At 27.5% G+C, this 25,345-nt stretch overlaps 1 protein-coding gene across 1 annotated transcript in view; it reads right to left on the bottom strand.

The window, feature by feature from the left end:
- Window positions 1–24,943, bottom strand: part of LOC126836909 (uncharacterized) — a 36,130-nt gene extending 11,187 nt beyond the window's left edge. The window contains exons 1-11 of the mRNA XM_050570630.1: window positions 24,822–24,943; window positions 23,291–23,411; window positions 22,895–23,005; window positions 22,447–22,530; window positions 21,858–21,987; window positions 21,483–21,713; window positions 21,136–21,409; window positions 20,917–21,067; window positions 20,381–20,613; window positions 20,088–20,286; window positions 8,661–8,772 (exon numbers count right to left, since the gene is read on the bottom strand). Coding sequence (XP_050426587.1) covers window positions 8,661–8,772; window positions 20,088–20,286; window positions 20,381–20,613; window positions 20,917–21,067; window positions 21,136–21,409; window positions 21,483–21,713; window positions 21,858–21,987; window positions 22,447–22,530; window positions 22,895–23,005; window positions 23,291–23,411; window positions 24,822–24,867 — 1,692 coding nt within the window. The 5' untranslated portion in view covers window positions 24,868–24,943. The remainder of the gene's footprint in view (window positions 1–8,660; window positions 8,773–20,087; window positions 20,287–20,380; window positions 20,614–20,916; window positions 21,068–21,135; window positions 21,410–21,482; window positions 21,714–21,857; window positions 21,988–22,446; window positions 22,531–22,894; window positions 23,006–23,290; window positions 23,412–24,821) is intronic.
- Between the last annotated feature and the right edge of the window lie 402 nt (window positions 24,944–25,345).

Raw genomic sequence — 25,345 nt, 5'->3', positions numbered from 1 at the left:
TAGCGTTGCTTTCATTGTAACTCTCTACTAGCGAACCATCATTAGAGTTATTTTTACCTTTGATTACAAAAGCTCTCAAATATTGTGAACTGACATTATAACCGATCTTAGGAACTTGATTAAAATAATAAATTAAACAAATATAAATGAAAATTTTTATCATTTTTATTTAATTAAAATATGAGTTACTTCATTCGCTTTCTTACCGACTAATCCATTTTTTACTTCCACATTATGCATATCTTCTGTATTGTACGTAACTTCCAAAAATGAAAAAGTCTCATTAGCAGTGCTATTGGTTCCAACTATGTGTATATACCGAACTAGGCGTGGATGAAACCACAAATATTGAAATGTTCGACAATTATAATTTGAATGATCTATAAGACGCACCCAATTTTGCCCATCTATTGAAACTTCAATATAATAAGAGAAACACCTAATTTGTAAAAAAGTATATAAATTGAACGATAGGAAAAGATTTGTGAAAAAAGTATTTGAATAATAAAAGACAACTATGTTATAGACAACTAATTATTTATAAACAATAAAAATATAATATTCATTGTCAAAATGGATTGCTTAAAATAAAATTGAAATAATATTTTGACAAATAAACGTTTTTAAAAAAAGCGAACAAAATCATAAAATCAAAGTTATAAATGTTTAGATTTATTATTCCACTACAATTTTTGTTAAGCGACGGCCCTTTCAATAAAAAAATATTTATAGTTTAAAAACATACTTTAATTCATCTATTGTCTGATAATACCATGACGTTATTTCCATATAGTTTATAGTTGATGGAATATCCAACTTTAACATATTAGTACCTTTGTCATGGTAATCGGTATGTGGAATACTCTTAGATTTATATTTAAGATTTTCATTGGGTTCTAAAATACAACATAATTAAAACCAACATAATTTGAGAAATACAAATTGATGTGTACAGCAAGCATACTTAGCTGTCCTCGAAATTGAGGCTTATCTGTTGACCAAGTGTTTCTAAATTTAATTGCATCTGAAATTATATCCAAACTAACCAGTTGTGATTGCTTAGCCTCAGACAGTTCTTCGACACTCATTAACTCATGTCTGACAGCTGATAAAACATTGATTTTAGTACCACGATCGAGTTCGTTTTGGTTTTTCTTGATCCAGCGACATGCCGCACGGAATATAAATAATTCGTCAGCATAAAACGTGTCACGATGGAAAATATCTTGAAGATTATCCTAAATAAAAGTTATTTCTTATGTTTTCAACTAACACGGACAATATATATTTCTTATTTAAAAAAGACATTACGGGTGACAAAGACAGAAATTCTTCAGATTGCAATACATCAAAAGCGTTTTCGTCTATAAGGTTAAGTGATTCATCTACGAGATCCTTGTATTGATAATTTCGAGCCAACTCAAGAAACGAACATACATTTTGTACAGTAATGTTTTTTTGCAAAGTCTTGTGCAGTGAAACTTTTAAGTTTGAAATATCAAAAAAATCCGAAAGTCTAAGTAATTCGAAAATCTCTCTATCCTAAAAAATAAAGATTAAATAATGTGTTAATTCTTTTATCATTAATAGATACACATACTATTAGACAAACGGTCACATAACCCTAATAAAAATTAGATTTGTGCCATTTAATAACCACTAATGTTCTACGATTTTTTGTTACCTCAATACCACTTAAATTTATTCGACCAGTATAAATATATTCAAGAAGGATTTTAAATAACGTTAATGGCGCGTCACTTATTGTCACCTCCAAATCATTAGGTTTTTTAAATTTTCCATAAAAAGATACCCTAAAAAAAATACACATTATTACTACTAACATTAAATTATGGAGTAAAACGATAAAAACGATACCCTTTTCAGGTGTGAGCATGATAATTATTATGATTTACTTAATATTAAGTATACCATTTTTGAAATGATAAAAGCAATTGTTATTGGAGAGTCCAATTACATAAAACTTTTTTTTTTAATAATTTTAAAAACGTTTATCGACATGTTCCCTTTATTTTCATAATATTTAGGACAGCTGCATCATTAAAAATAAGTGGAAGTACTTCAAATAGTAGAGTTCTCGTTTTAGATCATAACAAACCAGAAAGTACAAGTTAATAAACATTTAGTTAATGCCTAACTATCAGGTGTAAGCTACAAGAAAAAAACAATAGTAATAAAACAAATATATATATTATATCATATTAAATGATAAGAATTAAATACCTGAAATATTCACAGCGTGCGGCTAATACACTTCGATGGGCTGGCAATCGTTGTCCATCTACAACCAAAACAACATCTGAAAAACTGAAATAAGTCACTAGTTTAAAATGGAAAATTATATAAGCAAAGAATAATTTAGGGTTAAAAGGAGATAAAGAAATGAGATGGGAGAAATGTTAAACCTATTTATTTTGACAGGTCAATCAAATATATTTTTCAATAATAGCTTTCTTATAAGCATGAATAGTTCATAATTAAAATGCATATCATATTTGTCACTTTGTGTACTACCTACTTTAAATCAGATTACATTTTTTAGACTGAAATTAGCAAAAAAGGACACGCTTACAGCTTACTTTAACAGGTAGAACACATAACTTTAACTGTATACAAGATAAATATGCTAAATTATAAAAATATTATAGTTAATAGGAACAAACTAAATATCACATACCTCTCGCTTAGGTGGAGTTTGCGTATGTCTCTAACCAAGATGTCAGTGTCGTCAATTTGCTCGTTATTGTGCGTTTCGGGGACCGAAGGTGGATCAAAATAGTCTTCCATATTATAACATGTGGTACAACATGCTAAAGAAAATTAATAAAACCGCAAATTTTTTGGACGAGTTAGTTTGGTTAGTTTTTGTTTATTAAATATATTTTTTAATAATGAAATCATGATAGTTTAATTGCACGTAACAGAATCATCTAGTAACAATTGTAAAATCTGTTAACGTCCCAGCGTTTAGTCTAAAATAAAATAATTTTTATGGACACTATAATATAATTCATCACTCCATTCTGGTCAAAACTTTAGATCGTATTGGTATCGGTGAACCCTTACTATCTTGGCTGTATTCCCACTTAGTCGACCGTTATCTCAAAGTCTCAATTCCATGGTTTCAAACATGTTATGGTGTTATGGTGAAGAATAAAATAGGAAGACAAAAGGACTATGCCGAATAAGAACTTCTAAAGAAATTTCTAAAAAAGAGAAGATGCTTTAACTAACCTACCAAATTAACCTTGCGCAAAAATTGTAAGTTATTATTTAAAATACGATTAGTGTAAGCAGTACAGTACAAAATAAAATTAAAAACGACGTCAGTCATAAAGTAGACGATAAATTGATAAAGGCTTAGAAATAAATAAAAAAGTCAAATGATACTGAGAGCCGATTTAGTTTTATTTTATTTTCATATTGTACAATCTTTTACTTTACTTATTATAAATAAATAATTGAGCTCTTATATGGTGCAAAGTATTTTGTAAAGCTATACAAACAAGTTTTTGTTGTATATTGTTAAAAACTAAACACAGATTTATTTCTGACGTCAGACTAACCTACCAATGGTTTGATTTAATAAATAGTTTTTTTTCAATACGAACCACGCACTGCAGATTAGTATTATATTATTTAAAAAAAATACATACAAATATATTTATATATCAATTTAAAAAACGCAGCGATATTTTAAAGTTAAACGCAAATAGTCTGCAGAGTTCTTAACGTTCCCAAAGTGCTTTCAGCTACCGAAAGTTAAATTAAATTTATAAAACATATATTAATTTATTTTTTGAAAAATGAAACCATGAAAAATGTTGCAAAAGCTAATGAGTATTCCACCTATAGTATTTTTGAGATATTTTGAACATGGATATGTTATAGGGGTGGTTACAAACAGGAATCTGTGTGGACAATTTTGCGTAGACAAAATATCAGTGTTACATCATTCAATATGTTCCATTATTATATAATAATATGACTCTCAATATACTTGTTTATTCAAAAATTTTTTCAATCCATTTTTATTATCGACCACATCAAAAAATAATTTAGTTAGCGATAACATCCATAATATGATCCATAATATCCATAATAATTATGTACATATTCTAAGGCTTAAAACTTTCAAGCGATTATTTATGAAATAATTGATAGTCTTAACTAAGCGTGCAAAATACTTTATTGGAAAATGGCAAATTAATCTTTAATCTTTCTAGATTTTATAATAGACATTATATCAGGTCAATAAGAACATTGCCTAATTGAATTTCCAAAATTATTATTCTATTTGTTGTTACTAGTGAGCAAAAAAAAGACCTGAGATAGCGATATGTTATATAATTATGTACAGAAGATAACGCTTTATAATTGCTGCAATTGAATTTTAAAGAAAAAACAAATTATTTATTTATTAGTAAAATATATGGTTTACCTGGAATTGACCGTAATATAATAATGGCTAAAAAATAATTAATCATCGTGTTAAATTATGTATAAATATAATCTCAAATGTTGAATACTTTATAAAACAATATAAAAAAAAACTTGTCAGCAGATATTGAAATTCAAACATGTAGTTTTTTGACAAAAGCTTACAATACTTGTGTTCTAAACTTAACGTCAAATGTTTAAAAAAATTCATTGTGTTTACTTTGGTTGTACGGTTTCTTGTAAAGGCGTATAAACATGTTATTATTGTATACTGTTAAATATACAAAACGTTTTTACACTATTGTAATAAAACTACATATTTATATTTAATTGTCGATAGGTATCTTTTAACAAGCATTACTGTATAGTGTTCTACAATTGTTATCATATACGTATACAACACCATGCTGATTTATTTTTTAGCCTATATTATTCTATGGTCAACTCCAGGTAACAAATAATATACTTTATTAATACATAAATAATTTTGTTTCTTTATAAATTTATCGCAACACCACTGAGCGATACGTCTTGTACATAATTATGGGACTTATCGCTAACTAAAGTATATCGATGTTTGCACAATATTGATTATAAACAGACATAATATAAGTTTTGAAGAAAAAACCAGCTTATTGGTACGCTTTTTGGTGTACGCAAAATTGTCCAGACAAATGTTTGGTTTTTAACCAGCCCAAATACATATAAATATTTCAATTTGTATCTTTTTTTGGTAAGATTTAGAATTTTATCGGCTTTTGGAACGAATTCCACTTTTTAAAAGTTAATTTAATATATATTTTAATATTTAACTTTCAAAAGTTGATTAAGCTTTGGATAATACTTAAAACTCTAATGGCTATATTCGTTTAGCTCTAAAATATCGCTCCGGTCTTAAACATATAAATATAAATATATATATATATATATATATATATATATATATATATATATATATATAAGACTTACGGTAGATTCAAGCTGTTTGTAGTTTTAAACGTTATAAAACAATAACATGTTTGTGAAGCTTATCAAAAAGTCATGCACAATACGTGAACTCAATTATATTTCTATAATACAGGGTGATCCACTGATCGTGAAGCACTCAATAACTCATACGGTTTAATAAGACATACATTTTTTTTTTTCATTTTGTTTTTATACGATTTGATGTCAATTTATCAAAAATATTTTTGTTTTTACCCCCCTCTAAACTGAGTTTTTTTTTAGCAACTTTTGAAACTTAAATGGTAACGTATATATTTTATTATATCCTTGTATATCCTTAGGCGTATAGAAAAAGATAATGCAGTATTAAATAATAAAAAATAAGCTTTCAGTATCATTTGACTTCTTTATTTATTTTTAGCCTTTATCTTTTTTAAGTCTACTTCAAATACATAATGTATTTTAAACTGCACGGCTGTCACTTATCATATTTTTGCTTTAGGTTGGTTTGATAAGTTAGTTATAGTATCCTTTTTTTTTAGAAGCTTCTATTCGCACCATAATCCTTTTGTTTTCCTATTTTATTATTGATATAGTGTTAGTTTTTAGTCAACAAATTTTTTATGTTATACGAGAGACTCGACCTATAAAATAAAAATGGATAAATAGATCATAACGTTCATACGTGTGATCACAAACTTTACAAGAGAATCTATTAACTAGTAAATAACAAAATACTTTAAATGGAATTTTGACGTTTGTGAAAATTAAAATTAAATTTACTTGAAAAAAAATTGAATGTTTTTTAATACTTAATTTAATATAATATTAACTAAAATGTTTTGGATATATAATTAATGGCCCTAAACAAATTAAATATTGTATAACTAAGATATTTTTAAAATGATATCAACGATTCTAAAATATTCTAGTAAAAATACAAAATTAAATTACCCTTGGGTAGAGGTTAATTTTAAATTTTTAATTATTTTTAAGGTAAAATTATATTATTTTAGAGTGAACTCTGATGACTTGCTTTTAAAATTATTCATAGTAACCATTCATCATAACCATTCTGTTACGCGTGAAAAACTATCATAATTATATTATTTAAATTATTATATAAACAAAAGGTTAAATAATGTAAAATCGGGTAGGTGGATGCTACATGAAAAATAAACCATCAAACTCGATCTGAATATAACCTGTTTTATTAATTTTATTTAGCATGTTCTAAAATCGATGATGATACTCCGCCTTCGTCTCCCAAAGCAAACAAAAAAGAGCAAATTGACCACACTCACTACATGGTCAGCGACATAGGCAACCTATATCTTAGCGACAGGTATGCGATATGAAATTTGTTCAGATTGATTTTGTTTTTTTCAACATTTAGCACGTCTGTTTTGTATATATTTTAAAAATACCATAGCCCAAAACGTAGTCTATTCTGTTAAAACAAAAATATATTTGGGAGCCTCCCGCTCAAGTAACTTTATATTCCAACGATGTTGAAGACGATCGTGCGATAACAAGTGACAGGTTAGTCTTGTCAAATTTGACAACTGCTTTTGTTAGTTTACTATAATGTTCTTTGTTTTTATCATTGATATGTCTAAAATTGAACGAACATTTTTGTTTTCAGGAGGCCAACCAAACGATTAAAGCTCCAGTAACTAAATTTGAAATATAAGCATATTTGAGTTAGTCACTCGCTTGCTATGAATTAAAAATATTATTATCAAATGACTTTAATCTATTTTATACATTTTAGTTTTTGTTGTGTTTGATTAATGTAATTTAATTTTTCAATTGTTTCATTGTGTAAATTATGTGATACTGTATACAATAAATGTAGAGTTTTGAATGCCAGTCTTATAAATGTTTGTTAATTGGCTTGATTCTATTATTACCTTCAAATAACAAGTTTACAAATAATTATAAAAAAAAAAAAGCCCCTAACTCTATTGCCTCCGGAGTTATCAGTGAACAAAATTGACTGTACCGATAAAGTGAGCGCCGCTTACAGTTTATCACTTGTATTTTACATATTATTGCCACATATTATTCTGTATCCTGTAACAACATGACGATCTCCTCGGCTTAAATATGTTAAATCTTTTATAATCATTAAATTTACATTTTAGGCTTTCTTTACATTTATTTCATTCATTTTTATTATTTTGAAATACAATTTAAAAAAAAAAAAAAAAATTACAGTTTTTTTATTTTTATTTATTTTCTAATGATAGTAATTACATAATATATATAAACAATTGGTAATAAGTAAAAAGATATATATTTTTTTGTTACATATTCATTGTTCTGAGTTTATCTAGTAATTAATAATAATGGAAAAAGTTATTATTACATGTTTTCTAGCTAGACATATAAATACAGAGGGATAATTTTATCTTGATCAACTGGATATCCCATAGGATTTAATAAGAAATGTATTTCATTTGGCTTGTATGTGGTATATGGCTGGGGGTCAGGTACTAAATATTGAGATTAGACATAAGAGATTAGGGATGGGGATGGAGTTGGAGTTAGAGTTGGGAATTGGGATAAAAATGTTTGTTATTTGATTATATTTCTTTATTTTCAATAATAATTATTTTTATTTAAATATTACTCCAATTGTTCATCTATAGATGTAAACGTATTATATTAAGTACAATATATTAAGTATCAAAAGTACAGGACACATATAGTGCAAAACAAGCAAGCCAGCCAGTCTCCACAGATTTGTCAATTTACTAACATAGGCACAAATGGTCCAACAAATTTGGACAATATAGTTGTTTAAACCACTTAATATCAAATAATAAATATTCAAAAATTCCAAACATTTTACAAGGCAAGTAAGGACAAAACAATAATAAAACAGTTGGCTTATTAAATTGTCCCACAATTATTACATTTATTGTATACAATTTCATTTAACTTTACTCAATGTGATAATTCTTAAATTTAATTACATTAACTAAATAAAACAAAAACAAATACGTATAAGAGAAAAAAGTAATTTGATAATAATATTTTTAATTCATAGCAAACGTCCAACGACGTTGGAATCTAATGTTACTTGAGCGGGAACTTCCAAATATATAACACGAAAAACCTACAACATATAAGTGTTATTAAAAGTTTAAGAAAACACATAAACCAATTGTACTTACACTGCCTGCTGAACATTTAACGCCAGTAATACGAATGTAGAGTATCGGCCTGGGTGTAAATTTCAATACCTGCCAAGATTGCGTCAGCTCATTAGATTTATTTACAATTCTCTCCCAATCCTTATTATCGACTGAAGCATCAACAGTATAACTGCAAGCATCATCATCCCAAAGCAGCAACCTGTCAGTTATGGCAATCATCATAATGTCTTAGTTTAATTATGAATAAAAGTTATAAAAAACACTTTATTTTACTAGGTGGCGAAAGAAATCATAACAAAATGATAAATCAATTTAAAAAAAAAAATAAAAAAATATTTTAAAAAACTAATGAAACAATGTAATATTATTTGTTTATTTTTTTTACTGGAACTTATTAATAGTGTAATATTTGATTGATTTAAGCCTAAAAATGCTGCTAACAATAAAATCGTATTTATAGTTTTATTATCAAAGATACTAAAACTATCATAATTGTTTTACAGATCGGTATTATTTTTTAATTTTGTTTATGTAAAAATTATTCATTTATATTGCCAATTGTTTTAATGAACTACAGATCAATTTGTATTAAAAAAAAAAAGAATACTTACATTTATACGTTTATCAAGAAAAAAAGTAAAGTTAAAAGACTGTTTTTACGGGTTGGAGACTTGGGCTCTGAGAAGGAAATAAGAAACGATACTTCACAGTTTGAGTGAACATTTTTTGAGAAATTATTTATAAATCGTGTAAAAAATTCATTCCGACGACTAGAATTAAAAATAGAGATTGCCCAAAGAAGGCTTATGTGTGTCTGATCAGCATAGTGAAGAGATTGGTATAAAAATTGCAAGATATGTATACTGTTACCTCATTGAACTAAGTATATATGGTTGTGCGAGTTGAACCACTATACCACCCGATCCCAGCACATGATACGTGTATCTGTCCTTTCTAGCGTTGCTTTCTTTGTAACTCTCTACTAGCGAACCATCATTAGAGTTATTTCTACCTTTGATTACAAAAGCTCTCAAATCTTCTGAACTGACATTATAACCGAACTTGGGAACTTGATTAAAATTAGTAAATTAAACAAATATAAATGAAAATGTTTTATCATTTTTATTTAATTAAAATATGAGTTACTTCAGTCGCTTTCTTACCGACTAATCCATTTTTTACTTCCACATTATGCATATCTTCTGTATTGTACATGACTTGCCAAAATATAAAAATCTTATTAGCAGTGCTATTGGTTCCAACAATGTGTATATACCGAACTAGGCGTGGATGAAACCACAAATATTGAAATGTTCGACAATTATAATTTGAATGATCTATAAGACGCACCCAATTTTGCCCATTTATTGAAACTTCAATGTAATACGAGAAACAGCTAGTTTGTAAAAAAGTATAAAAATTGAACGATAAAAAAAGATTTGTGAAAAAAGTGTTTGAATAATAAAAGACAACTATGTTATAGACAACTAATTAACAATAAACAATACAAATATAATATTCATTGTCAAAATGGATTGCTTAAAATAAAATTAAAATAATATCTTGACAAATAAACGTTTTTAAAAAAAGCGAATAATTCATGAAATAAAGTTTAAAATGTTTAGATTTATTATTTAAACACAGTTTTTATTAAGTGACGGCTATTTCAATAAAAAATATTTATAATTTAAAAACATACTTTATTTGATCTATTCTATATTCATACCATTCCGTTATTTCCATATAGTTTATAGTTGATGGAGTACTCAACTTTATCATATTAGTACCTTCGTCATGGTAATCGGTATGTGGAATACTCTTAGATTTATATTTAAGATTTTTATTGGGTTCTAAAATACAACATAATTAAAACCAACATAATTTGAGAAATACAAATTGATGTGTACAGCAAGCATACTTAGCTGTCCTCGAAATTGAGGCTTATCTGTTGACCAAGTGTTTCTAAATTTAATTGCATCTGAAATTATATCCAAACTAACCAGTTGTGATTGCTTAGCCTCAGACAGTTCTTCGACACTCATTAACTCATGCCTGACAGCTGATAAAACATTGATTTTAGTACCACGATCGAGTTCGTTTTGGTTTTTCTTGATCCAGCGACATGCCGCACGGAATATAAATAATTCGTCAGCATAAAACGTGTCACGATGGAAAATTTCTTGAAGATCGTCCTAAATAAAAATTATTTCTTATGTTTTCATCTAACACGGACAATATATATTTCTTATTTAAAAAGACATTACGGGTGACAAAGACAGAAATTCTTCAGATTGCAATACATCAAAAGCGTTTTCGTCTATAAGGTTAAGTGATTCGTCTACGAGATCCTTGTATTGATAATTTCGAGCCAACTCAAGAAACGAACATACATTTTGTACAGTAATATTTTTTTGCAAACACTTGTGAAGTGAAAGATTCAAGTTTGAAATATCAAAAAAATCCGAAAGTCTTACTAATTCGAAAATGTCTCCATCCTAAAAAATAAAAAGTAAATATGTGTTAATTCTTTGTTCATTAATAGATCATACACATACTATTGGACAAGCGGTCACATAACACTAATGAATATTAGATTTGTGCCATTTAATAACCATTAAGGTACTACGATTATTTGTTACCTCAATACCACTTAAATTTATTCGACCAGTATAAATATATTCGAGAAGGATTTTAAACAACGTTAATGGTGCGTCAGTTATTGTCACCTCCACATCATTGGTTTTTTTAAATTTTCCACTAAAAGATGCCCTAAAAAAATACACATTATCACTTCTAACATTAAATTATGGAGTAAAACGATAAAAACGATACCCTTTTCAGGAGCGAGCATGATAATTATTATGATCTACTTGATATTAATTATACTATTTTTGAAATGATAAAAGCAATTGTTATTGGAGAGTTTAAACACATAAAACATTTTTTTTTTTCATAATTTTAAAAACGTTTATCGGCATGTTCCCTTTAGTTTCATAATTATTAAGACAGCTGCATCATTAAAATAAGTGGAAGTATTTAAAAAAAAAACGGTTCCCATATTAGGTCATAATGAACCAGAAAGTATAGGTAGGTTAATAAATATTCAGTTTATGCTTAACTGTCAGGTGTAAGCAACAAGAAAAAAAACATTAATAATAAAACAACTAGTTTTTACACGCCCATGATTTATAGTCTAAGGAAATATGCCTAATGATAAGAATTGAATACCTAAAATATTCACAGCGTGAGGCTAAAACACTTCGATGAGCGGGCAATCGTTCTCCATCTACAACCAAAATAACATCTGAAAATCTGAAACAAGTCACTAGTTTAAAATAGAAAATTATATAAGCAAAGAATAATTTAGGGTTGGAAGGAGATAAAGAAATGAGATGGGAGAAAAATTAAACCTATTTACTTTGTCAGGTCAATCAATTATATTTTTCAATAATAGCTTTCTTATAAGCATTAATAGTTACACTTTGTGCACTACCTACTTTATACAATTATTAGACTAAAAAAGAACACACTTACAGCTTTCTTCTACAAGTAGAAAACATTATAATTTTAACAGAGTAGAATACATTTTTGGTATGGTATCAAAAAACTGTATACAAGATAAACGTACTAAATTATGAAAATAATATATTTAAGGTACAAACTCAAAACCACATACCTGTCACTTAGATAGAGATTTCTTATATAATCGACTAAGTTGCGAGTGTCGCCGATTTTCTTGTTACTATGTGGTTTGGAGACCGAAGGCGAGATGAGAGATATGTTAAACCTATTTATTTCGACAGGTCAATCAATTATATTGTTCAATATTAGTTTTCTTATTAGCATTAATAGTTACACTTTGTGTACTACCTACTTTAAATCAAATTGAAATTAATAGACTAAAACTAGAAAAACAGGACACACTAAAAGCTTACATTTACAGGTATAACATTTTATCATTTTAACAAAGTTGAAATTATTTTTGGTATGGTATCAAATAACTGTATACAAGATAAATGTGCTAGATTATAAAAATATTACAGTTAATAGGAACAAACTGAATTTCACATACATGTCGCTTGGATGGAGTTTGCTTATGTCCCTGACCAAGATGTCAGTGTCGTCGATTTGCTTGTTACTGTGCGCTATGGGGACCGAAGGTGGATCAAAATTATGCTCCATATTATAACATGCTAAAGAAAATTAATAAAACTGTTAATTTTTTGGACGAGTTAGTTTGGTTTTTTCGTTCATGTAACATACCCACCCCACTTTACATTTTTTAAACATTTGTTCATTTAATATATTTTCTAATAATATATATATATATATATATATATACTAAATCTATCCATATACGTGGTCAAAACGTTGAATTGACAACGGCTAAAAAATAAATAAAAAAGCCAAACGATATTGAGAGCCGATTTATGTGTTTGTTTTCTTTTGATATTGTACCATCTTTTTCTATACTTATAAGATAGAATATATTATTATAAACAAATAATTGAGGTCTTATATGGCACAAAGTGTTTTGTAAAGCTATATAAAAATGTTATGTTGTAAATTAAACACAGATTTAATTCTGACGTCAGACTTCTTGATCATACCAATAAAAATAGTTTTTTTTATGAACTTTGCGCTGCAGCTTTGTATTATAGTATTTGAAAAAGATATATATATTATAAATGTATACATGTTAAGGAGCGGAGCGATATTTTAGAGCTAAACGAAAATAGCCCGTTTTTTATATTTTTCAAAGCGTTGTCAACTCTCGAAAATTAAATTATAAAATACATATTGAATTAACTCTTGAAAAATGAAACCATGAAAAATGTTGCTTTAAGCTAATGAGTGCTACACCTACAGTAATTTAAAAGAAATTTTGAACATGGGGTGGTTACAAACAAGAATTTGTGTGGAAAATTTTGCGTAGACAAAATATCAGCGTTACATCATTCAATATATTATATTGTTATAATATAATATGACTCTCAAAATGCTTTTTCATTCAAAACTTATTAGTCAATCTATTATTATTGTTGACCACATCAAAAAATAATTTAGTTGACGATAAGCTCCATAATTATGTACATATTTTATCGCTTAGAACTTCCAAGCGAAAATTAATGAATTAATGGTCAGTCTTAACTAAGCGTGCAAAATACTTTATTGGAAAATGGCAAATTAATCTTTAATCTTTCTAGATTTGACATTAGACATTACATCAGGTCAATAAGACCATTGCCTAATTGAGTTTCCAAAATTATTATTCTATTTGTTGTTACTAGTAAGCAAAAAAAAGACCTGAGATAGCGATATGTTCTATAATTATGTACAGAAGATAACGCTTTATAATTGCTGCAATTGAATTTTAAAGAAAAAACAAATTATTTATTTATTAGTAAAATATATGGTTTACCTGGAATTGACCGTAATATAATAATGGCTAAAAAATAATTAATCATCGTGTTAAATTATGTATAAATATAATCTCAAATGTTGAATACTTTATAAAACAATATAAAAAAAAACTTGTCAGCAGATATTGAAATTCAAACATGTAGTTTTTTGACAAAAGCTTACAATACTTGTGTTCTAAACTTAACGTCAAATGTTTAAAAAATTCATTGTGTTTACTTTGGGTGTACGGTTTCTTGTAAAGGCGTATAAACATGTTATTATTGTATACTGTTAAATATACAAAACGTTTTTACGCTATTGTAATAAAACTACATATTTATATTTAATTGTCGATAGGTATCTTTTAACAAGTATTACTGTATATTGTTCTACAATTGATAGCATATACGTATACAACACCATGCTTATTTATTTTTTAGCCTATATTATTCTATGGTCAACTCCAGGTAATACATAATATATTTTATTAATACATAAATAATTGTATTTCTTTATAAATTTAACGCAGCAACTACTGAGCGATACGTCTTGTACATAATTATGGGACTTATCGCTAACTAAGGTATTTCAATGTATATTTTAATATTTATCTTTCAAAAGTTGATAAAGCTTTGGATAATACTTAAAACTCTAATGGCTATATTCGTTTAGCTCAAAAATATCGCTCCGGTCTTAAACATATACATATATATATATATATATGTATATATAAGTTATATATAACTTATATATAACGTTATAAAACAATAACATGTTCGTGAAGCTAATCAAAAAGTCATGCACAATACATGAACTCAATTATTTTTCTATAATACAGGGTGATCCACTGATCGTGAACCACTCAATATCTCATACGGTTTAATAAGAAATACAATTTTTTTTCATATTGTTTTTATACAATTTGATCTCAATTTATCAAAAATATTTTTGTTTTTACCCCCATCCAAACTTAGTTTTTTTGATAGCAACTTTTTTTTTTTTAATAGCCTTTATTAGGTGATGTGTACATAAATAAATTTACAAACAATTTAATATAAAATACAAGAAGTATAGTTAAGTTAAAAATAAATAAAACTATATAGAATAACCAGAGCTCAGGATGAAGGATATGGTGGCGTTAATTACGGGAACAACACGGGAATTAAGGATGAGAACTGGGTTAGGATGCCATACGAGGCAAGGAAATTAAAAAAAGATATTCTTTCGGAATAAAGGGAAGGACACTCAAAAAGGAGATGGGAGAAGTTACCGATAGCTTCCTCTTCGTGCAAGTGGCAGAAAGGTACAGAATTGAGCTCCATCTTGAAGGCGTGGGCCGGGAGTAAATTGTGACCAATCCTTAGTCTACAAAAGGAGACAATACTCTTGCGGGGAAGGCCAAGTAAATGAAACCAAGGGAAGCTGGGGGAAATAGGAATAATAGACCGATGCCATTGTACAAAATTATGTGGGAGGGCAGCCCATTTGGCATGCCAAGCTTTATTTATGGTGGATTTGAAGGAAGAAAAAGCATCGAGGGATAAAAGATTAAATAGAGGATACATGGAGTGATTTAAGGAAGCTTTGGCAAGGGAATCAGCAATTTCATTACCCCTAATCCCAGCGTGACCTGGAACACAGTGAAAGTGAACATCTTTCCCTGAAGATCGGATTTTGAGTAAAAGGGATCTAATCGAAGAATTACAGGGGAATAAAGGTGTTGAAAGGATTAGTAGTTAGAGCTAGAAGACTCGCTTGGGAATCAGACAGATAAGGAAGCGATTTTCTAGTGAAGAAATTATCTAGAGGAGCGCGTGAAGAATGGCAGTACATTCCGCGGTAAAGGAGAAAGAAGATGGAAATAAGTTGGTGGAGAAAGATACACTAAGACTGGGAATAACGTAGGCGCATCCCAACTTAGAGGTCGATAGCAACTTTTGAAACTTAAATGGTAACGTATATATTTTATTATTTTTTTAAATTCAATAATTTGGTCAATAACCAAATTCGAATAACTATTTTTTAAGTTGTAAGAGTTTTAAAGTTAGGAGGAGAGGGAAGTGTAGTTGGGAAAATGGCGCAGAAAAAAATAACACTACCCTCCACTTTCCTCCCGCCCTAAACTTCAATAACTTCAAAAACAGTTATCCGAAACTGGTTATCGACCAGTCAAAACTTGTAATACATTATTTTCAATTTAAAAAAATAATAAAATATTTACGTTACCATTTAAGTTTCAAAAGTTGATATCAAAACAACTTAGTTGGGAAGGGGGTTAAAACAAAAATAATTGTGAAAAATTAAGATCACATTATATAAAAAAATATGAAAAAAATTAATTTTAATTTCCTATTTAACCCTATGATATATTGAGTGTTTCGCGATAAGTGGATCACCTTGTATATCCTTAGGCGTATAAAAAAAGAAAATGCAGTATTAAAATAATAAAAAATAAGCTTTCAGTATCATTTGACTTCTTTATTTATTTTTAGCCTTTATCTTTTTTAAGTCTACTTCAAATACATAATGTATTTTAAACTGCACGGCTGTCACTTATCATATTTTTGCTTTAGGTTGGTTTGATAAGTTAGTTATAGTATCCTTTCTTTATTAGAAGGTTCTATTCGCACTATAATCCTTTTGTTTTCCTATTTTATTATTGATATAGTGTTAGTTTTTAGTCAACCAATTTTTTATGTTATACGAGAGACTCGACCTATAAAATAAAAATGGATAAATAGATCATAACATTCATACGTGTGATCAAAACTTTTACAAGAGAATCGATTAATTAGTAAATATCAAAATACTTTAAATGGAATTTTGACGTTTGTAAAAATTAAAATTAAATTTACTTGAAAAAAAATTGAATATTTTTTAATACTTAATTTAATATAATATTAACTAAAATGTTTTAGATATATAATTAATGGCCCTAAACTAATTAAATATTGTATAACTAAGATATTTTTAAAATGATATCAACGATTCTAAAATATTCTAGTAAAAATACAAAATTAAATTACCCTTGGGTAGAGGTTAATTTTAAATTTTTAATTGTTTTTAAGGTAAAATTATATTATTTTAGAGTAAACTCTGATGACTTGCTTTTAAAATTATTCATAGTAACCATTCATCATAACCATTCTGTTACGCGTGAAAAACTATCATAATTATATTATTTAAAATATTATTTAAACAAAAGATTAAATAATGTAAAATCGGGTAGGTGGATGCTACTTGAAAAATAAACCATCAAACTCGATCTGAATATAACCTGTTTTATTAATTTTATTTAGCATGTTCTAAAATCGATGATGATACCCCGCCTTCGTCTGCCAAAGCAAACAAAAAAGAGCAAATTGACCACACTCACTACATGGTCAGCGACATAGGCAACCTATATCTAAGCGACAGGTATGTGATATGAAATTTGTACACATTGACTTTGTTATTTTCAACATTTAGCACGTCTGTTTTGTATATATTTTAAAAATACCATAGCCCAAAACGTAATCTATTCTGTTAAAACAATAATATATTGGGGATCCTCCCGCTCAAGTAACTTTATATTCCAACGATGTTGAAGACGATCGTGCGATAATAAGTGACAGGTTAGTCTTGTCAAATTTGACAACTGCTTTTGTTAGTTTACTATAATGTTCTTTGTTTTTATCATTGATATGTCTAAAATTGAACGAACATTTTTGTTTTCAGGAGGCCAACCAAACGATTAAAGCTCCAGTAACCAAATTTGAAATATAAGCATATTTGAGTTAGTCACTCGCTTGCTATGAATTAAAAATATTATTATCAAATGACTTTAATCTATTTTATACATTTTAGTTTTTGTTGTGTTTGATTAATGTAATTTAATTTTTCAATTGTTTCATTGTGTAAATTATGTGATACTGTATACAATAAATGTAGAGTTTTGAATGCCAGTCTTATAAATGTTTGTTAATTGGCTTGATTCTATTATTACCTTCAAATAACAAGTTTACAAATAATTATAAAAAAAAAAAAGCCCCTAACTCTATTGCCTCCGGAGTTATCAGTGAACAAAATTGACTGTACCGATAAAGTGAGCGCCGCTTACAGTTTATCACTTGTATTTTACATATTATTGCCACATATTATTCTGTATCCTGTAACAACATGACGATCTCCTCGGCTTAAATATGTTAAATCTTTTATAATCATTAAATTTACATTTGAGGCTTTCTTTACGTTTATTTCATTCATTTTTATTATTTTGAAATACAATTTAAAAAAAAAAAAAAAAATTACAGTTTTTTTATTTTTATTTATTTTCTAATGATAGTAATTACATAATATATATAAACAATTGGTAATAAGTAAAAAGATATATATTTTTTTGTTACATATTCATTGTTCTGAGTTTATCTAGTAATTAATAATAATGGAAAAAGTTATTATTACATGTTTTCTAGCTAGACATATAAATACAGAGGGATAATTTTATCTTGATCAACTGGATATCCCATAGGATTTAATAAGAAATGTATTTCATTTGGCTTGTATGTGGTATATGGCTGGGGGTCAGGTACTAAATATTGAGATTAGACATAAGAGATTAGGGATGGGGATGGAGTTGGAGTTAGAGTTGGGAATTGGGATAAAAATGTTTGTTATTTGATTATATTTCTTTATTTTCAATAATAATTATTTTTATTTAAATATTACTCCAATTGTTCATCTATAGATGTAAACGTATTATATTAAGTACAATATATTAAGTATCAAAAGTACAGGACACATATAGTGCAAAACAAGCAAGCCAGCCAGTCTCCACAGATTTGTCAATTTACTATCATAGGCACAAATGGTCCAACAAATTTGGACAATATAGTTGTTTAAACCACTTAATATCGAGTAATAAATATTCAAAAATTCCAAACATTTTACAAGGCAAGTAAGGACAAAACAATAATAAAACAGTTGGCTTATTAAATTATCCCATAATTATTACATTTATTGTATACAATTTCATTTAACTTTACTCAATGTGATAATTCTTAAATTTAATTACATTAACTAAATAAAACAAAAACAAATACGTATAAGAGAAAAAAGTAATTTGATAATAATATTTTTAATTCATAGCAAACGTCCAACGACGTTGGAATCTAATGTTACTTGAGCGGGAACTTCCAAATATATAACACGAAAAACCTACAACATATAAGTGTTATTAAAAGTTTAAGAAAACACATAAATCAATTGTACTCACATTGCCTGCTGCACATTTAACGCCAATAATACGAATGTAGAGTATCGGCCTGGGTGTAAATTTCAATACCTGCCAAGATTGCGTCACCTCATCAGATTTATTTACAATTCTCTCCCAATCCTTATTATCGACTGAAGCATCAACAGTATAACTGCAGGCATCATCATCCCAAAGCAGCAACCTGTCAGTTATGGCAATCATCATAATGTCTTAGTTTAATTATGAATAAAAGTTATAAAAAACACTTTATTTTACTAGGTGGCGAAAGAAATCATAACAAAATGATAAATCAATTAAAAAAAAAATTAAAAAAATATTTTAAAAAACGAATGAAACAATGTAATATTATTTGTTTATTTTTTTTACTGGAACTTATTAATAGTGTAATATTTGATTGATTTAAGCCTAAAAATGCTGCTAACAATAAAATCGTATTTATAGTTTTATTATCAAAGATACTAAAACTATCATAATTGTTTTACAGATCGGTATTATTTTTTAATTTTGTTTTTGTAAAAATTATTTATTTATATTGCCAATTGTTTTAATGAACTACAGATCAATTTGTATTAAAAAAAAAATAATACTTACATTTATACGTTTATCAAGAAAAAAAGTAAAGTTAAAAGACTGTTTTTACGGGTTGGAGACTTGGGCTCTGAGAAGGAAATAAGAAACGATACTTCACAGTTTGAGTGAACATTTTTGGAGAAATTATTTATAGTTCGTGTATGAATTAAAAAATTCATTCCGACGACTAGCATTAAAAATAGAGATTGTCCAAAGAAGGCTTATGTGTGTCTGATCAGCATAGTGAAGAGATTGGTATAAAAATTGCAAGATATTTATACTGTTACCTCATTGAACTAAGTATATATGGTTGTGCGAGTTGAACCACTATACCACCCGATCCCAGCACATGATACGTGTATCTGTCCTTTCTAGCGTTGCTTTCTTCGTAACTCTCTACTAGCGAACCATCATTAGAGTTATTTCTACCTTTGATTACAAAAGCTCTCAAATCTTCTGAACTGACATCATAACCGAACTTAGGAACTTGATTAAAATTAGTAAATTAACCAAATATAAATGAAAATGTTTTATCATTTTTATTTAATTAAAATATGAGTTACTTCATTCGCTTTCTTACCGACTAATCCATTTTTTACTTCCACATTATGCATATCTTCTGTATTGTACATGACTTGCCAAAATATAAAAATCTTATTAGCAGTGCTATTGGTTCCAACAATGTGTATATACCGAACTAGGCGTGGATGAAACCACAAATATTGATATGTTCGACAATTATAATTTGAATGATCTATAAGACGCACCCAATTTTGCCCATCTATTGAAACTTCAATGTAATACGAGAAACAGCTAATTTGTAAAAAAGTATAAAAATTGAACGATAGAAAAAGATTTGTGAAAAAAGTGTTTGAATAATAAAAGACAACTATGTTATAGACAACTAATTAATAATAAACAATACAAATATAATATTCATTGTCAAAATGGATTGCTTAAAATAAAATTAAAATAATATCTTGACAAATAAACGTTTTTAAAAAAAGCGAATAATTCATGAAATAAAGTTTAAAATGTTTAGATTTATTATTTAAACACAGTTTTTATTAAGTGACGGCTATTTCAATAAAAAATATTTATAATTTAAAAACATACTTTATTTGATCTATTCTATATTCATACCATTCCGTTATTTCCATATAGTTTATAGTTGATGGAGTACTCAACTTTATCATATTAGTACCTTCAATATGGTAATCGGTATGTGGAATACTCTTAGATTTATATCTAAGATTTTTATTGGGTTCTAAAATACAACATAATTAAAACCAACATAATTTGAGAAATACAAATTGATGTGTACAGCAAGCATACTTAGCTGTCCTCGAAATTGAGGCTTATGTGTTGACCAAGTGTTTCTAAATTTAATTGCATCTGAAATTATATCCAAACTAACCAGTTGTGATTGCTTAGCCTCAACCAGTTCTTCGACACTCATTAACTCATGTCTGACAGCTGATAAAACATTAATTTTAGTACCACGATCGAGTTCGTTTTGGTTTTTCTTGATCCAGCGACATGCCGCACGGAATATAAATAATTCGTCAGCATAAAACGTGTCACGATGGAAAATTTCTTGAAGATCGTCCTAAATAAAAATTATTTCTTATGTTTTCATCTAACACGGACAATATATATTTCTTATTTAAAAAAGACATTACGGGTGACAAAGACAGAAATTCTTCAGATTGCAATACATCAAAAGCGTTTTCGTCTATAAGGTTAAGTGATTCGTCTACGAGATCCTTGTATTGATAATTTCGAGCCAACTCAAGAAACGAACATACATTTTGTACAGTAATATTTTTTTGCAAACACTTGTGAAGTGAAAGATTCAAGTTTGAAATATCAAAAAAATCCGAAAGTCTTACTAATTCGAAAATGTCTCCATCCTAAAAAATAAAAAGTAAATATGTGTTAATTCTTTGTTCATTAATAGATCGTACACATACTATTGGACAAGCGGTCACATAACACTAATGAATATTAGATTTGTGCCATTTAATAACCATTAAGGTACTACGATTATTTGTTACCTCAATACCACTTAAATTTATTCGACCAGTATAAATATATTCGAGAAGGATTTTAAACAACGTTAATGGTGCGTCAGTTATTGTCACCTCCACATCATTGGTTTTTTTAAATTTTCCACTAAAAGATGCCCTAAAAAAATACACATTATCACTTCTAACATCAAATTATGGAGTAAAACGATAAAAACGATACCCTTTTCAGGAGCGAGCATGATAATTATTATGATCTACTTGATATTAATTATACTATTTTTGATATGATAAAAGCAATTGTTATTGGAGAGTTTAAACACATAAAACATTTTTTTTTTTCATAATTTTAAAAACGTTTATCGGCATGTTCCCTTTAGTTTCATAATTATTAAGACAGCTGCATCATTAAAATAAGTGGAAGTATTTAAAAAAAAAACGGTTCCCATATTAGGTCATAATGAACCAGAAAGTATAGGTAGGTTAATAAATATTCAGTTTATGCTTAACTGTCAGGTGTAAGCAACAAGAAAAAAAACATTAATAATAAAACAACTAGTTTTTACACGCCCATGATTTATAGTCTAAGGAAATATGCCTAATGATAAGAATTGAATACCTAAAATATTCACAGCGTGAGGCTAAAACACTTCGATGAGCGGGCAATCGTTCTCCATCTACAACCAAAATAACATCTGAAAATCTGAAACAAGTCACTAGTTTAAAATAGAAAATTATATAAGCAAAGAATAATTTAGGGTTAGAAGGAGATAAAGAAATGAGATGGGAGAAAAATTAAACCTATTTACTTTGTCAGGTCAATCAATTATATTTTTCAATAATAGCTATCTTATAAGCATTAATAGTTACACTTTGTGCACTACCTACTTTATACAATTATTAGACTAAAAAAGAACACACTTACAGCTTTCTTCTACAAGTAGAACACATTATAATTTTAACAGAGTAGAATACATTTTTGGTATAGTATCAATAAATTGTATACAAGATAAACGTGCTAAATTATGAAAATAATATATTTAAGGCACAAACTCAAAACCACATACCTGTCACTTAGATAGAGATTTCTTATATAATCGACTAAGTTGCGAGTGTCGCCGATTTTCTTGTTACTATGTGGTTTGGAGACCGAAGGCGAGATGAGAGATATGTTAAACCTATTTATTTCGACAGGTCAATCAATTATATTGTTCAATATTAGTTTTCTTATTAGCATTAATAGTTACACTTTGTGTACTACCTACTTTAAATCAAATTGGAATTAATAGACTAAAACTAGAAAAACAGGACACACTAAAAGCTTACTTTTACAAGTATAACATTTTATCATTTTAACAAAGTTGAAATTATTTTTGGTATGGTATCAAAAAACTGTATACAAGATAAATGTGCTAGATTATAAAAATATTACAGTTAATAGGAACAAACTGAATTTCACATACATGTCGCTTGGATGGAGTTTGCTTATGTCCCTGACCAAGATGTCAGTGTCGTCGATTTGCTTGTTACTGTGCGCTATGGGGACCGAAGGTGGATCAAAATTATGCTCCATATTATAACATGCTAAAGAAAATTAATAAAACTGTTAATTTTTTGGACGAGTTAGTTTGGTTTTTTCATTCATGTAACATACCCACCCCACTTTACATTTTTTAAACTTTTGTTCATTTAATATATTTTCTAATAATATATATATATATATATATATATATATATATATATATATATATATATACTAAATCTATCTATATACGTGGTCAAAACGTTAAATTGATAAAGGCTAAAAAATAAATAAAAAAGCCAAACTATACTGAGAGCCGATTGATGTTTTTATTTTATTTTGATATTGTACCATTTTTTTGTATACTTTATATGATTGAATATATTATTATAAACAAATAATTGAGTTTTATATGGCACAAAGTGTTTTGCAAAGCTATATAAACATGTTATTGTTGTAAATTAAACACAGATTTAATTCTGACGTCAGACTTTTGATCATACCAATACAATAATTTTTTTTTTTTTTAACTTTGCGCTGCAGCTTTGTATTATAGTATTTGAAAAAGATATATATATATAATTTGTATGTATACTTGTTAAAGAACGAAGCGATAATTTAAAGCTAAACGAAAATAGTCTGCATAGTTTTTTATATTTTCCAAAGGTTTGTCAACTTTTTAAAATTAAATTAAAAAATATAGTATTTTTAAATTCCATACGATCCATGCACAGCAGATTAGTATTATATTATTTTAAAAAAATACATACAAATATATTTATATATCAATGTAAAAAACGCAGTGATATATTAAAGCTAAACGCAAAAGGTCTGCAGAGTTTTTAATGTTCCCAAAGCGCTTTCAACTACCGAAAGTTAAATTATAAAACATATATTGAATTATTTTTTGAAAAAATGAAACCATGAAAAATGTTGCAAAAGCTAATGAGTACTCTACCTATAATATTTTTGAGATATTTTGAACATGGATATGTTATAGGGATGGTTACAAACAAGAATTTGTGTGGACAATTTTGCGTAGACAAAATATCAGCGTTACATCATTCAATATATTATATTATTATATGACTCTCAATATACTTGTTTATTCAAATCTTATTAGTCAATCTATTGTTATTATGGACCACCTCAAAAAATAATTTCGTTAGCGATAAGCTCCATAATTATGTACATATTTTATCGCTTAGAATTTCTAAACAATAATTTATGAAATAATGGACAGTCTTAACTAAGCGTGCAAAAAATTTTATCATTATATCAGGTCAATAAAAACATTGCTTAAATGGAATTCCAAAATTATTATTCTATTTGTTGCAACTTGTGAGCAAATAAAATACCTGAGATAGCGATATGTTCTATAATTATGTACAGAAGATAACGCTTTATGATTGCTGCAATTAAGTTTAAAGAAAAAAACAATTACTTATGTATTAGTAAAATATGTGGTTTACCTGGAGTTGGCCATAATATGAAAATGGCTAAAAAATAATTAATCATCGTGTTAAACTATGTATAAATATAATTTAAAATGTTGAATCTTTTTTAAAACACTATAAAGAAAACCTTGTTAGCAGATATTGAAATTCAAATATGTAGTTTTATAACAAAAGCTTACAATAATTTTGTTCTACACTTGTTAACATATGTTTTAAAAGAATCATTGTGTTTACATTGGTTGTACGGATTTTTGTAAAGGCGTATAAACATGTTATTATTGTATACTGTTAAGTATACAAAACGTTTTTGCGCTATTGTAATAAAACTACATACTTATATTTAATTGTCGATAGGTATCTTTTAACAAACATTACTATACAGTGGTCTACAATTGATATCATATACGTATACAACACTATGCTGATTTTTTTTTTAGCCTATATTATTTTATGGTCAACTCCAGGTAATAAATAATATATTTTATTAACACATAAATAATTTTGTTTCTTTATAAATTAATCGCAGCAACCACTGAGCG

This window comes from Adelges cooleyi, unplaced genomic scaffold (genome assembly GCF_023614345.1).
Source record: "Adelges cooleyi isolate 19-005CV unplaced genomic scaffold, UGA_ACOO_1.1 ACOO_flye_CR_arks_rails_tigmint_CR_PRNA_247, whole genome shotgun sequence".
Taxonomy (NCBI): domain Eukaryota; kingdom Metazoa; phylum Arthropoda; class Insecta; order Hemiptera; family Adelgidae; genus Adelges; species Adelges cooleyi.
The sequence above is the reverse complement of the archived record's forward strand: the minus strand, read 5'-3'. Positions and strand labels throughout refer to the sequence as shown.